Source organism: Xyrauchen texanus, chromosome 12 (assembly GCF_025860055.1).
Source record: "Xyrauchen texanus isolate HMW12.3.18 chromosome 12, RBS_HiC_50CHRs, whole genome shotgun sequence".
In the NCBI taxonomy this organism is placed as follows: domain Eukaryota; kingdom Metazoa; phylum Chordata; class Actinopteri; order Cypriniformes; family Catostomidae; genus Xyrauchen; species Xyrauchen texanus.
In genome coordinates this window covers 42380478-42396480 of record NC_068287.1, presented here as the reverse complement: position 1 = coordinate 42396480, position 16003 = coordinate 42380478, and the positions used below count along the sequence as shown (strand labels likewise).

The following is a 16003-nucleotide window of genomic DNA, read 5'->3' as shown; positions in this document are numbered from 1 at the left end:
AAAAATGTCCTGACAACCCCTTAGAACATCACAGAAATCTCCTAGCAGCCATCTAGAACATGTTAGAAATACCCTAGTAACCACTCTGAATGAAATTTGTGAAACAAACAGTGATACGACAAGTGTACTAAATGCCACATCAGCCTTAAAAATTGCCCCCAGAACTGAGTCAGTACTTCTGTGACTCAACTCTGTAAATGTGAACTTAACAAAGCCAGAGGCATTATAGCAGGACAACTATTCGGAAACCTCTCGTATCCAAGACCAACACACAGTATTTGTGTTAGAAGCTCAAAACCTGGAACCCTGAGCTGAAAGGTCTGATGGGAATATGGTTTGATGAGTCATCACTTTCCCCACTTTCTACAGCCAGGCGACGTCTGTATACTGTACCTCCAATGATGGTTTCAACATTCAACATCTGCTGCCAAACATGTTGAGGATCATAACTGAATGGGAGGTCATCTCAGGGGAGTCATAATATCCAATGTTTGTTCTGTATGGTCAATAATATTAGGCAATATGAGGCCATTTTACAAAAACAGTTCCAACATGTGCTGCAAACACTGTGGAATATGGAAAATCTTGAGGGAACACTGCTAAACATATTTGAGAGTGGTTTCATGAGCACCAGGATGCAGTTAAGGACATTCCATCGCTTTCGCCAATCATCAAATCCAAAAATCACTAAATCTTTATAAAAGCTCTTGAGTACAAAGCACATTTCTACTTCCTTTAAAGAACCGATGGTTCCTTTTATATAACTGTGCAATACTCCACTGAACTTCACATCTGTATACTGAAAGAATCCTCAGAATATATATAATGAATATGAAGGTTCCATTTAGAACCACATGTTTTATGACATCAGAAACAAAGGAGAACCATTTTAAGTTCCAAAAATAACTTTTCATTCTCTAGTTCTTAAAGGGGTCATGCCATGCCTTTTTATTATTATTTTTAATGTGCTTCTTGAGGTTCACTTACAATAAAAGCTATATTTTTTTGCACATAAAACAGTCATATATTTGTAAACAATTATCAATTCCACCCTCATTTGACCCTCTGTCAGAAACACTCGGTTTTGGTGCTGCTTCTCCTTTAAGACTTGACAATAAACGCCCACTTTTATGATTGGCTCTCTGCTCTGGACTGACCTGCTCGTTCTACTTGCCATCTCACTGCTCACCGCTACTGGGCGGGGCTACAGAGGTGATTACATTTAAATTAGGCATTGATATACTGTTGTAGAGGCAGTCAGATGCAAATGTCTACCACATTGTGACATTACAATGTGGAGGAAGTAGTGGATGAGTCGGGAATGAGGAGGGATTCCGGGAAGGAGGAGGGATAGAGTTCTCGCCACTACTGTCCACCCCTACGGAGCAGCTGCGGCCATCTGCCGGGGGACGAGGAGCCTGGCCGCCTGTAAGCGGCGGAACAGCCGCAGACCGCGAGGGGAGAAGGGGCTCCTAACCGACCGACTGGAGCGGTCAGGGCCGCTGCCAGGGGCGGAGGAGTCCCCTATCAGCCGCTGAAACGAGGCAGGGTCTGAGACCGCCGACCGCGAGCAGGGAGGGGCTCGCTGCCGACCACCTGGAGTGGGAGAACCGCTGTTAGGGGCGGGGGAGACCCCTTCTGTTCCCCGAGAATGCAGCAGGGCGTTCTGTCCGCCAGGGGCTGGAGGACTGCCTCCGATCCGCCCAGAGAGGTGCGGCTGTCGTCCGTTAGAGAGTGGAGGTGTGGCCGAGGAACAAGCTACGGCGTATTGGAGAACTGGCGAATAAGAGTTTTTTTTTCTTCTCATCTCTCTCTCTCCTCTCTCTCTACACACCCGGTCCCTTATCAGGCTAATCAAGCCTCCGAGAGGGATAAAGGCCGACTGCGGAGGATTGTGCGGAGAGAGAGAGATCGTTTACGGACATGTCCGTCATGTGTGTGTGTTTGTCTTTGGTTTAAGTTAATCATTAAAATATTATTTATGTCGTCAAGCCGGTTCTCGCCACCTCCTTTCCATTGAACTGCTTTACAAACTCTCCTGGCGTGTTGCTCAAAAAGCCACATGATAAGATGCGCCGATTGACGGTCTCGTGTAGCGCGTGCGGAGGCGTCACGCTATTCTCCGCGGCATCCACGCACAACTCTCCACGCGCCCCACCGAGAGCGAGAACCACATTATAGCGACCACAAGGAAATTACCCCATGTGACTCTACCCTCCCTAGCAACCGCGCCAATTTGGTTGCTTAGGAGACCTGGCTGGAGCCACTCAGCACGCCTTGGATTCAAACTAGCGACTCCAGGGGTCACAGTCAGTGTCTTTACTGAGCTATCAGAGCTATCCAGGCCCCCAAAAATATGGAGTGCTTCACCAATTTGCGTGTCATCCTTACGCCACACAGTGGACATTTCACTTTAGAACTGCCGTGATATGTTTAATGAACCACATCATGCATTTTGCAATCAGGTTCATTAACGTTTATTACATTTTTAGGTTATTTTAAGGTTATTGGTTGTTCTCTTGTTTAACATTTAATCTTTGTGTCTTAAAAAGGTGACGGCTAATTTTACTTTGTTGGCATGCAAAGCTTAAATAACTACAGAACTTTGTCGTCTCTTTCTCAATCTTTTTCACCATCTTCTTTCAACGTTTTGTCTTGGGGTTTCATTGCCAAAAGTCAAAAGAATTCCACGAAATTCAACAGCAAGGGTTTTGCAGATGTGCACACAGTATTGCTCCATGATTAACTCTTCTCCGTTCAGATCAACACTTACAGTACATTTCTTTATGGTTTGACCAACAATTTTACTCTCATAGTGGCGCTACACAATAACGCTGACACTGTTAGAGCCTTCTCTTACACTATATCTTTCTCACTGGACATCTTGTTGAAATAGCACTGAATTATTTAAGCCCACTGGAAAGAGCGCTCTAAGTGAAAACAGATGTAGAATGTATGCATTAAGTGAAGGGAAAATAAAACTAACAGGATCTTCTGATTGAAAAACTAATGACTTACCTGAACCAATACTGTTGGGCTTATATCAACATGTCCTTGTGATGTTTTCATGCACACATGTCTGACATTTAATGCATCCTAAAGTCACCTGAACGTTTAAACAACAAACGTATAAGTGTTATAGTTTAGTCATGGTTTTACATTTTTAAACGGTTATTAACAGTGCTGCACCTTCGTCCTATAGACTTTCAAGAGCATTGAAAATGAGAGCATTGCATCTTGGATCCCGATAATATCTGACGTACAAAGTCATTAACCTCCATTATATATATATTTTTAACTCCAGCGCCAATTGATTAAATTGTGTGTGGTCTAAAGATTTCTGAAAGTGTATGGCCACGTTTCTTAGAAAACAAGTTCACTCTGAGACCCAATCGAGATCAAAAACAAAATGAGGATCTGTGAGAATTGAATTCATATTCAAAATTGTGACATCACTCAAACCAGCTGTTCAATGAATCGTTTTAATATCTTTATGTCATGAAATCCTTATCTATCTTAAAGGGACAGTACACCCCAAAAGGAAAATTCTCTCATCATTTAATCATCCTCATGCCATCCCAGACTTTCTTTCTTCTGCAAGATATCTCAGCTCTGTACGTCCTTACAATGCAAGTGAATGGTGACCAGACATTTGAAGCTCCAAAAAGTAATCCATACAACTCCAGTGGTTTAATCGATGTCTTCAGAAGATATATATGATAGGTGTGGGTGAGAAACAGATTAATATTTAAGTGCTTTTTTACTATAAATCTCCACATTCTGAAAGTGAAAGTGAAAGTGGAGATTTACTGTACAAAGGATTTAAATATGCATCTGTTTCTCACTCCAAGTGATTGCATCACTTCTTAAGACATATATTAAACTAATGGATTATTTTTGGCTGCCTTTATGTGATTTTTGGCGCTTCAAAGTTCTAGTCACCATTCAGTGCTGAGATACTTTTCCAAAAATCTTCATTTGTGTTCAGCAGAAGAAGGAAAGTCATACACATATGGGATGGCATGAGGGCGAGTAAATGATTAGAGAATTTTCATTTTTTGGTGAACTGTCCCTTTAAGGGCGGTTATAATGACCCAAATATGGGTAACAGGTCTATTGTAATAGGTTCACCGTTTAAACCTAAGAATAAGGTTTTCCGTAGGACTGGATCCACTAACCTTCTTCGGAGCTCGTGATGGGGGTTTCCTGATGGGTTTGGATATCTCCATTCGTTTGGAAACTGATCCATTGCCCTGTTTACTGCTGGAGGGTGACGGGGAAGGGGTCTTGGCTAAAGGGGTCTCTCTGATGGCCATTTCCTCCGTACAGGTGAGACGCAGGCTGCGGAAGTATTCGTCAGTTTCCCGATCAACCACCAGCAGTCTGGTCTCATGTTCAACAGCTTTGATTCGTTGCACAACCTGAGTGGATATGAAAGCAAAAACAGGCAATTAAGTTGATGCTTATCGTAAGAAGACTAGATGCCATTCTGATTCAGATGCAACTTTTTCTGTTTTAGAGTGCCCATAGAAAATCATCTGACCCCATTCGGACCCCTCTGAAAAACTAGAATAACAGGGTGCATTCCCAAGTTTTTCTTTTGGATTTTGGTTAGGGCTCTGACTTGGCTACTCAAGCACTTTGACCGTCCTATCCTTAAGCCACTGAGTTGTGTGTACATGGCAGCATCCATTCTTCCTTCAATCCTGACCAATTGCCCAACACCCGCTGAAGAGAAACACCCACACAACAACATGTTGCCATCAGCATGCTTCACAGTAGGTATGGTATGTTCTGGGTGGTGTCCGGTGTTTGGTTTTCTCCAAATATAGTGCTTGGAATTCAGTCCAAAAAGTTACACTTTTGTCTTATCTAACCATAAAACCTCTTGTCACATGGCATCAGAATCCTCAATGTTCAGATGAGACAAAAGTGTGCATCAAATGCAAGCATAGCTGCTCTTAATATGCACTACATATACAGTACAGTCTACTACAACTCTTACGTACGCTACATACAGAGATGAGCCAAAACATTATGACCACCTGCCTAATATGCGGTTGGTCCTCCGCATGCCGCCAAAACAGCAGCGACCTGCCGAGGCATGGACTCTATAAGACCCCTAAAGGTGTCCTGTGGTATCTGCCACCAAGACATTAGCAGCAGATCCTGTAAATTGCGAGGTGGAGCCGCCATGGATCGGACTTGTTGGTCCAGCTCATCGCACAGATGCTTAATCGGACTGAGATCTGGAGAATTTGGAGGCCAGGGCAACACCTTGAACTCTTCATCATGTTCCTCAAACCATTCCCGAACAATGTGTGCAGTGTGGCAGGGTGCATTATCCTGCTGAAAGAGGCCACTATCATCAGAGTATACCATTGTCATGAAGGGGTGTACCTGGTCTGCAACGATGTTTAGGTAGGTGGCACATGTCCAATTGACATCCACATGAATGGCCGGACCCAGGGTCACACGCCCTCCACCGTCTTGTCGTCTTCCCACAGTGCATCCTGGTGCCATCACTTCCCCAGGTAAATGGCGCACACACACACACACGGCCGTCCACGTGATGGGAAGAAAATGGGACTCATCGGCGACCTTCTTCCACTGCTCCAAGTTCCAGTTCTGATACTCACGTGCCAATTGCAGGCCCTTTCGATGGTGGACAGGGTCATCATGGGTGACTCTGACCGGTCTGTGGCTACGCAGCCCTATTTGCAGAAGAGTTCGATGCACTGTGTATAATAACCATCATTAAAAATGTCCTTCTGTTGGTTCGGATGTTGGTTCATTGCCATGACATGTGGCCTTGTCAGGAGATGATCAACGACTGGTCATAATGTTTTGGCTCATCGGTGTATGTTTGGTCTTCTGACAGAATTCAGGAACTTTCAGTATTTAAGTGGTGCTATGTAGTCCTGCTGTGACAGCATAACATGCCAAAACCCCCAAACTTCCACATCAGAGTTGGCTCTGAAAACAAAGGTCTAGTTCAATATTCTCATGCTGTAATGATGCTCAACCAAAGGCAGTACCGAGACAACTTCTGTCAAACCTGCAAGCCTCAATCAGCGCCACTAAATGTCTTTAATTTTCTAAAGAATGCAAAGAATTGGTTTGTGCATTCAAAAGTACACTTTTCAATGAATTCATTGTTTCCACAAAACTCAAATGTTTCAATATGCATGTCTCTTTATTTTTCCACAGCCAAACTACATTGTAACCTCTAATAAATACAAAGCAAAGGTTTTAGACCTTCTTTGCAGTCATAATTATTGTGCCGAGACATTATTACTACTTATGAGCTTCTTACCTAAATAACAAATTAAAGGTGAAATCCGATTGAAATGATTCTGTAAAATAGAAGTAATTGTCTGTAACACTATATATTAACAAACGTTACATGTTAATAAAATGCTATATCAGTGGTTGGCGTACATTCAGTTTAAATTTACTGCAAAATATATGAATCAAAGTTTAATGACATTTCTAATAAACTAATAATATCTGCCAAGCATTATACAATGTCAATGTTTGCCATTGTTGCTTATGACAGTTAAATCACACTGCATATTACATGGTTATTACACTAGCACTGAATTATTCATTATTTACAATGCAATGCAGGAGGATCTTATTTAAAGGGACAGTTCACTCAAAAATGAAAATTCTCTCATCATTTACTCGCCCTCATCCCACCCCAGATGTGTATGACTTTCTATCTTCTGCAGAACACAAACAAAGATTTTTAGAAGAATATATCAGCTCTGTAGGTCCTTACAATGCAAGAGAATGGTGGACAGAACTTTGAAGGTCCAAAAAGCACATAAATGCAGCATAAAAGTAATCCATAAGACTCTAGTGGTTAAATAAATGTCTACTGAAGCTATATGATAGGTGTTGGTGAGAAACAGATCAAAGTCTTTTTACTATAAATCTCCAATTTCACTTTCACATTCTTCTTTTGTTTTTGGCAATTTGCATTATTCACGCATATAGTAAAAAACGACTGAAATATTGATCTGTTTCTCACCAACACCTCTCACATTGCTTCAGAAGACATGGATTTAACCACTGGAGTCTTATGGATTACTTTTATGCTGCATTTATGTGCTTTTTGGACCTTCAAAGTTCTTGTCACCATTCACTTGCAATGTATGGACCAACAGACCTGAAATAATCTTTTAAAAATCTAAATTTGTGTCCAGCAGAAGAGAGTCAGTCATACACATCTGGGATGGCATGAAGGTGAGTAAATGATGAGAGAATTTCATTTTTGGGTGCACTGTCCCTTTAACACTTAGAGGATTCTTATTTGATCCAGTTTAGGATATAAGTTCAATTAAGAACACTAAACACATTAATTAGCCTAGAAATGGCAAATCTAAAGATTATTCAATACATGCACAGCAATAAATACTAATCATTAAACATGTTCCCCAAAATATAAGTGTTAAGAAGTGCCTTTAAATGTCATAGAAGCATATAACAGGGCAATGGCATATTAACCCCAATGTCAAAGTACAAAGTGAGTACTTAAAGTATGTATTTACACATTTATTAGTATAGAAATGTCTGTAAAACTTTACCATCAGGTTGTATTCCTTAACATCAATGTGCATGAATTAATGAACAACACTTTTACAGCATTTATACATCTTGGTAAATGTTAATTCACTCTTTGTTTTACATTAAAAGCTGTATGTTAGCATTGGTTCATGCATTAGGCTATACACATATGATCAATAAATTGAATATGTATATAAATTAACATTAACCATTATTAATAAATGCTTTATAAACATGTTATTAAGATGTAATAAGTTGTCAATATGCAATGTGTGCAAAATGTGCACTGTAAAGTGATAGTATATCTCAGGTGTGTGGTGTACCTGATGGTGCGTCTCTCTCTCCACGTTCTCGCCGTTCACCTCCACCACGCGGTCACCCGCGCGCAGTCCCGACGCTTCGGCCGGGGACGCGCGCTCCACTTTCCGAATGTACTGGCCGCTCTTTCCTTTCTCTCCGTGCAGATGAAACCCGTATCCATTCTCCCCTTTCTTCATTACACACAACCGAGGCTTTAAATCGCTCGCCATTGTATTTCCCTTCTTTTGCGTTCACATCCAAACTTATAATAGAACCATGAATGTTATTTTCCGCGCAAAAAATAAAACTTACGAAAACTGCATCAGTTGCAAATGTTTACGAACGAGCATCGCTGTTCTCGCGCATAATAATCCTCAGCGTGTTTGCAATAATATAAGTGTGCATGCAATTATCCAAATGCATGCGCGTGCCACAGTTAATCACTGAAAATAACAGATCTGGAACAACAAAAGCAAAATAACATGGAGCAAGATTAGTGTCCAAATGCGTTTGCAAGATAAACGTTTCTGCAGTGTGAAAGAACTACCTGTAAATGTTTAGAGATGTATCCAAAACTCCTCTGTGAGCCATTCTGCCCACGAAAAGAGAAAAAGCAACTGGTGCTGCTGCTGTCCAGCCCACAGCTGACTGAGAGGATCCGCGAGCTGTGGAATAAGACCGCCCATTAACCGCAACAATAGAAACGCGTAGAGAAAAGTTGCGAATGGGAGCATCTGTAACCATGTAAAGAATAAATGCATTGCTTATATGACATATTAAACATACAAGTTAACTTGCTGGCAGCACCATGTCAACAGTTGGACAGAGAAGAGAGCTGTGCAGAAGAGAGGGAGGGAAAGTATTTGATCTTAACACTACAGTCTCATGTGCAACTTCGCACAGAATATAAATAAATGATGTGAATTTGAGAAAATTGCAGGTCACAACCCACATATGGAGCAAACACGCACATTGAGGACAACAGCAGACCGAGAGTGCTGCCCTCTAGTGGCGCTAAAGGGAACAGCAGGTCACGTGACCACTAGGAAGATTCTAAACATGTATATTATTGTTTTTAGGAAGCAGGTTTTAAGAATGCAGTGTAATGAATCTGTTTAGTATGCAATGCCATGAAATCTTTCTATCTATCTGTATCTAAATCTATCTATGATTCGCTATATGAAATTATCCATCCATGAATCTATACATATGACTCTATGAATCCGTCTATGACTCAATCCTTCTATGAATCTATCCATCCATCGATGAATCAATTTATCTGAATCTAGCCATCCATCGATGAATCAATTTATCTGAATCTATCCATCCATCGATGAATCAATTTATCTGAATCTATCCATCCATCGATGAATCAATTTATCTGAATCTATCCATCCATCGATGAATCAATTTATCTGAATCTAGCCATCCATCGATGAATCAATTTATCTGAATCTATCCATCCATCTGCGAATCAATTTATCTGAATCTATCCATCCATCTGCGAATCAATTTATCTGAATCTATCCATCCATCTACGAATCAATTGATCTGAATCTATCCATCCATCTACGAATCAATTGATCTGAATCTATCCATCCATCTACGAATCAATTGATCTGAATCTATCCATCCATCTACGAATCAATTGATCTGAATCTATCCATCCATCTGCGAATCAATTTATCTGAATCTGTCCATCCATCTATGAATCAATTTATCTGAATCTGTCCATCCATCTACGAATCAATTTATCTGAATCTATCCATTCATCTGCGAATCAATTTATCTGAATCTGTCCATCCATCTATGAATCAATTTATCTGAATCTGTCCATCCATCTACGAATCAATTTATCTGAATCTATCCATTCATCTGCGAATCAATTGATCTGAATCTGTCCATCCATCTATAAACCAATTTATCTGAATCTATCCATTCATCTATGAATCAATTTATCTGAATCTATCCATTCATCTACGAATCTATTGATCTGAATCTATCCATCCATCTATGAATCAATTGATCTGAATCTATCCATCCATCTGTGAATCAATTTATCTGAATCTATCCATTCATCTGCGAATCAATTTATCTGAATCTATCCATCCATCTGCAAATCAATTTATCTGAATCTATCCATCCATCTACGAATCAATTCATCTGAATCTATCCATCCATCTACGAATCAGTTCATCTGAATCTATCCATTCATCTACGAATCATTTCATCTGAATCTATCCATCCATCTACGAATCAATTGATCTGAATCTATCCATCCATCTGCAAATCAATTTATCTGAATCTGTCCATCCATCTATGAATCAATTGATCTGAATCTGTCCATCCATCTATGAATCAATTTATCTGAATCTATCCGTTCATCTACGAATCAATTGATCTGAATCTATCCATTCATCTGCGAATCAATTTATCTGAATCTGTCCATCCATCTATGAATCAATTGATCTGAATCTATCCATCCATCTATGAATCAATTTATCTGAATCTATCCATCCATCTACGAATCAATTTATCTGAATCTGTCCATCCATCTATGAATCAATTTATCTGAATCTATCCATTCATCTACGAATCAATTTATCTGAATCTATCCGTTCATCTACGAATCAATTTATCTGAATCTATCCATTCATCGATGAATCAATTTATCTGAATCTATCCATCCATCTATGAATCAATTTATCTGAATCTATCCATTCATCTATGAATCAATTGATCTGAATCTATCCATCCATCTGCGAATCAATTTATCTGAATCTGTCCATCCATCTATGAATCAATTGATCTGAATCTATCCATTCATCTGCGAATCAATTTATCTGAATCTATCCATCCATCTGCGAATCAATTTATCTGAATCTATCCATCCATCTATGAATCAATTTATCTGAATCTATCCATTCATTTGCGAATCAATTTATCTGAATCTATCCATCCATCTATGAATCAATTGATCTGAATCTATCCATCCATCTGTGAATCAATTTATCTGAATCTGTCCATCCATCTGTGAATCAAGTGATCTGAATCTGTCCATCCATCTATGAATCAATTTATCTGAATCTATCCATCCATCTATGAATCAATTTATCTGAATCTGTCCATCCATCTGTGAATCAATTGATCTGAATCTATCCATCCATCTACGAATCAATTTATCTGAATCTGTCCATCCATCTATGAATCAATTTATCTGAATCTATCCATTCATCTACGAATCAATTTATCTGAATCTATCCATTCATCTACTGAATCAATTTATCTGAATCTATCCATTCATCGATGAATCAATTTATCTGAATCTATCCATCCATCTATGAATCAATTTATCTGAATCTATCCATCCATCTACGAATCAATTCATCTGAATGAATCTATCTATAACTCAGGTGGTAGAGCGGGTTGGCTGCTAACCGTTGGGTTGGTGGATTGACTACCGGCCCACACACCGAAGTGTCCTTGGGCAAGACACTGAACCCCAATTTCAACCCAATGTCTATCCCAATGACAGGCTAGCACTTTGCATGGCAGCTCTGCCCCCATTGGTGTATGAATGCGTGTGTGAATGGGTGAATGAGTCCCAGTATAAAGTGCTTTGGTAACCGCTAAGGTTAAAAAAGCGCTGTATAAGTGCAGACCATTTATCCAAATATATCCGTCTATGAATCGATTGGCATTTATCCACATATCTATGATTCCATCGATCCAATTTCTAGGGTGTAAAACAGAAAACACAATTAATGTAATACACATATTTTTTTTATACTTAAATCAATATAAAGGCAGTACGACAAAAGCATCGTCACCCAGAACATGTTATTGTGACCGTACTTGTGCTACAATAGTTTTCTCCTCAGATTTGACAGCCCATGTTGATATAAGCACATATTTAGAAAAAAATACCATTAGCAAAAGACTCAAAAATGGCTTTATCTGTAATAGTGATATTACATAGGCATTAAATATTGAAATCTCTATTAAAAGTTACTTTAAGGTCCTCCAAACAGCAATAAGGGGCGTGGAGCAGATACAGTAATATCATTGGCCAGTTGCTCACTAGTGGACAGGAAATAACACCTTATTGAACACCAAACATGTCTGCCATCCACCTATAGCAGATTTTGACGTGAACAGTTCAGAAGTTAAAACGTTGGGCCAAACTAAAAGCAGTTACCAAGTAGAGTGGCAAGAAAAAGTATGTGAACCCTTTGGAATTAGCTGGTTGTCTGCATTAATTGGTGATTAATAAAATGTGATCTCATCTTCATCAGTTACAAGTACAAACACAATGCGCTTAAGCTAACAACACACAATTATAATCTTGCGTGTCTTTATTAAACATTCACAGAGTTGTGGAAAAAGTAAATGAACCCTAGGATTTAATAACTGGCCGATCCTCCTTTGGCAGCAATATTTACATGGCGTACATGGTGGATATTATTTTTTGAAGCCATTCTGTAGTAGATTTACTTCAATGTTTAGGGTCATTGTTAAGATTCAGCTGGCACACCCTGACATTATCCTGTAAGATATCTTGATAAACTTGGGAATTCATTTTTCCTTTGATGTCAAGCGGTCCAGACCCCAATGCAGCCCCAAATCATGATGCTCACTTCACCTTTCAAAATGGTCTTTGGCAAACTTCATGCAAGCAGTAATGTTTTTGTTGAAAAGCAACGGCTTCCTTCATGGTGTCCTGCCATGAACACCATCCCCGTTTAATGTCTTCCATATAGTAGACTCATGAACAGAGATGTTTACCAGTTCCAATGATACCTTCAAATCTTTAGCGGTCCCTCTAGAGATCTTTTTTACCTCATTGATCATTCTGCGCTGTGTCCATTGAGCCATCTTACCTGGACGGCCACTTCTAGTGAGAGTAGCTACAGTACTAAATAGTCTCGATTTATAGGCAATTTGTCAAACTGTGGACAGATGAAGATCTAAGACCTTCGAGATAAATTTGTAACCCTTTACGGTTTTAGGCAAAGCAACAATTATTTTCATTTTAATTTAGCAAGGCATGGTCCACATAAGCAGATGCCTCTTGTGAATAGCAAATGCAAAATGTTTGAGTGCTTTTTATAAGTCAAAGTAGCTCTAACCCACACCTCCAATCTCATTTTATTAATTGGACAGCAGGTTTGCCAACTCCTGCCACCAAGTAGACATTTTTGTTGACGTCTTTAGCCAAGAGGTTCAAATACTTTTCCCACAGCACTGTGAAGGTTTAATGGGATGTTCAATAAAGACACATTATAACCGTTTGTGTTAGCTTCAGCACATTCTGCTTTTTCTATACTTTACTATGATGAAGATGAGATCACATTTTAGGAGCAATTAATGCAGAAAATCAGCAAATTCCAAACGGTTCACAGTTTTCTTGCCACTGTATGTGAAATTCACCTTTTGATAGCCCAAGTGTAAATGTGTAATTATATATATGGCATGACGGAGCTTGAATAGTAGAGAGAGTAAACGAGGACAGAATTTAACCACTCATTTACAAAAGCTGCATTTCAGAGTTTTTAAACTGAAGCTTTAATAAGAAATCATACAAATAACCTCAATTATAATTCTTTACTGGTACAATTCATAGTACTGTAGCCATTTATAACCGAAACAAAAAAAAGAAAACTAAAATCATATAAACAGACCGATATGCACTGAAAAGCATTTTACAAAAACACCGCACAAAGTCCTATTTCTTAACTAAATTTCTGTCAAATAAATAGTTATGAACAAATAGTATTTTACAAACGGAGTCTTTGAGTTTGACAAAGCAGCTCTATAAATGAAGCACTGCCTCTTTAAAACCTTCCAATGAATTCCATAGGACTTGTGCAACATACACTTCCTTTATCAAGTGCATCGTCTACTTTAAACAAAACACAAAATAATAATGACCGAAGGGCGCACCCCGTTTTGCAAAATCAACACTGATATAAGTCGATTCAAAATGACTAGTTACAATAAGTTACATTCCTGCAGAGTATCAACACTGCACTGTGATATGTTTTCTAACGAGCGACGCGTTTAGTGTCCAGTTTTGTTGAAAATCTACACAAATTAGTGCATGTGCTCACAAACGGTCCATAGAAATCCAATACCTTCTGTCGAAATACAATTTGAATGTTCAAAATAGTGTCTCTTACCATGCATGGCTGTTATGAGTTTATTTCTAATGTACAAAAAAAAGATGTGAAGTGCCAGTTTGGATGAATCTGACAAAAATCACATCTAGGACACATTTCACCCCCACCCCACCATGCATAGTATGATAGGAAATCATCCTATGCGTGGAAAAATAATAATGATTAAGCCTATTTTTAAGACCAGTTTAGATTGTTTGCACTGTGACTGAAGCACATTTTGCATAGAAAAAAAAATAATCTGTATTCCAATAAAATAAAATTACAGTAATAAAAAAAAAAAAAAAAAAAAGTGTATGAATTAAAGGCAGTACAACAAAAACTATGTATAAAACTGTACAATTTAAATCCAGTCACATTACAGTAATGCAAACGCCTTGAAAGTAATTTCACAATGCAAAAAATCTAAAACAGGACTTTTCTTTAAATAACACATTTTGGGGGTGAAACATGACATGCGTCCATGGTTTTGTGAGATCCACTCGTTTAGTGGTTATAAAAGGTTTAAAAACAACAACAGTCCAATCTTGCAGCTGGTCACCACCTTCTGTGATCTTAGACTAGTTAAAGTATCAGAGACCAGTGGACGAGAGTGAAAGTCTTAGCGTAACTCAATTCAAGCCACGCTTTGAGACTTACATTAGTGTGGCTTGAGGATCTGAACATTTAGAAAACAAAAAATAGACATCGTACAAGTGAAGCATGTTCTGTCTGAAGGCACAGAAACCTCTACGGATGAGAGCCAATGAGGACAGGAGCCAAATGGGCAGAATCAGTGCAAGAGCAAGGAAGTGTGAAAGGAATAAGTGGAAATCCTTAGTGTAAATTCAATGCTCTTTCCCGCTTTAGTGCTCCTCCTAACTCTGTTTCAGCCATCAAATCCTATTGAAGTCTTAAAAATGTAGCTCATAAGTCCAGTTTCCTCTGTGCCGCATCCTAGTCCAAGCCTTTCCTCTTATGTACATAAAGGGATTTATAGTAATGTAAAGTGGGGCCCGATTACGGAGTGTGTGGTTTGCCGTGAACTCTGAAGCGGTACAGGCAGGTGTATTCAGGATGACCCCAGTTGGACAGAACTCTCATCTCTATGATCTGAAATGGCTTGTCATTCTTTTCCTGGAAGAGAAGGAAAAAAGGGGTCAGACTCTCTACCTACTGTAAAAACTATTAAGTATAAAACACACAATTCCAATAGCCCTGTTTTTAAGGGGTCGTTAGCCTATATTACTCAAGTTTGGCTTTCTGAGAACAAAACTGATTTATGATCTTGACAAATGTTATAACTCCTGATAGCTCAAGGTAATCTTGAGAAAATGAGGCAGTGATATAATATCGCATGGTTGGTCGTAATAATAATTTCTGCAATTCTGTTTGATGCTGCTAGTGATGAAATTTCAGTTCATCTGGATTTGGTGCTATAAATGGTGTGTTCTTATACAAAATATACAATTATTGCTTGCATCAAAACTTCAATAGTGGATTTTGCCGATAAGTGTCCAAAAGCCTCTCCAAACAAAATAAAACTTAATATTTTAAGAACTAAATACACATGCAAATAAAACAATGACTAAAAGGCATGCTCTCTCCAAAGCATGCAGGCACGAGTAACGAGATCTCATTCAGTTCCATTCTGTGTCATTTGAGTCCATCATGTTCTTGCGCCATCTAGTGGTGGCCATATGTAATTACAATGAACGATCCTCTCTGCCCATATTTGGATGACTTCCACCTCTGATTGCAGCGATCTGAATCCTAATATTTTAGCTTAGAATTCCATGACACTGGACAAAGTACTACATACTTTCCAATAAAGTCACCTGATCCAGGAAAGCTAACGTGTTTTTAGCCAGATAGCACATGATGTGCTGTGTGCACATTGTGCTATGTGTGGATTATTGAGTGATCAATGCGTCCGATTATGTTGTGTGTGGGCTGTTTTTAAAGATAATCACATC

At 39.1% G+C, this 16003-nt stretch overlaps 2 protein-coding genes across 7 annotated transcripts in view; both read right to left on the bottom strand.

Moving 5' to 3' along the window:
• The window catches only part of LOC127653479 (Na(+)/H(+) exchange regulatory cofactor NHE-RF2), a 46146-nt gene extending 37639 nt beyond the window's left edge, over nt 1-8507 (bottom strand). For 2 of the 3 annotated variants that reach the window (XM_052140179.1, XM_052140181.1), the window contains exons 1-2: nt 7896-8503; nt 4179-4421 (exon numbers count right to left, since the gene is read on the bottom strand). In XM_052140179.1, the coding sequence (XP_051996139.1) occupies nt 4179-4421; nt 7896-8102 (450 nt within the window). In that variant the 5' untranslated portion in view covers nt 8103-8503. Of the gene's footprint in view, nt 1-4178; nt 4422-7895 lie in introns of all 3 variants that reach the window. The other variant, XM_052140180.1, reaches the window with a different exon arrangement.
• A 4475-nt stretch (nt 8508-12982) lies between these two features.
• Nucleotides 12983-16003, bottom strand: part of LOC127653167 (SUN domain-containing protein 1-like) — a 41108-nt gene continuing 38087 nt past the window's right edge. For all 4 annotated transcript variants that reach the window (XM_052139736.1, XM_052139735.1, XM_052139738.1 and 1 more), the window contains one exon: nt 12983-15164. In XM_052139736.1, the coding sequence (XP_051995696.1) occupies nt 15048-15164 (117 nt within the window). In that variant the 3' untranslated portion in view covers nt 12983-15047. The remainder of the gene's footprint in view (nt 15165-16003) is intronic.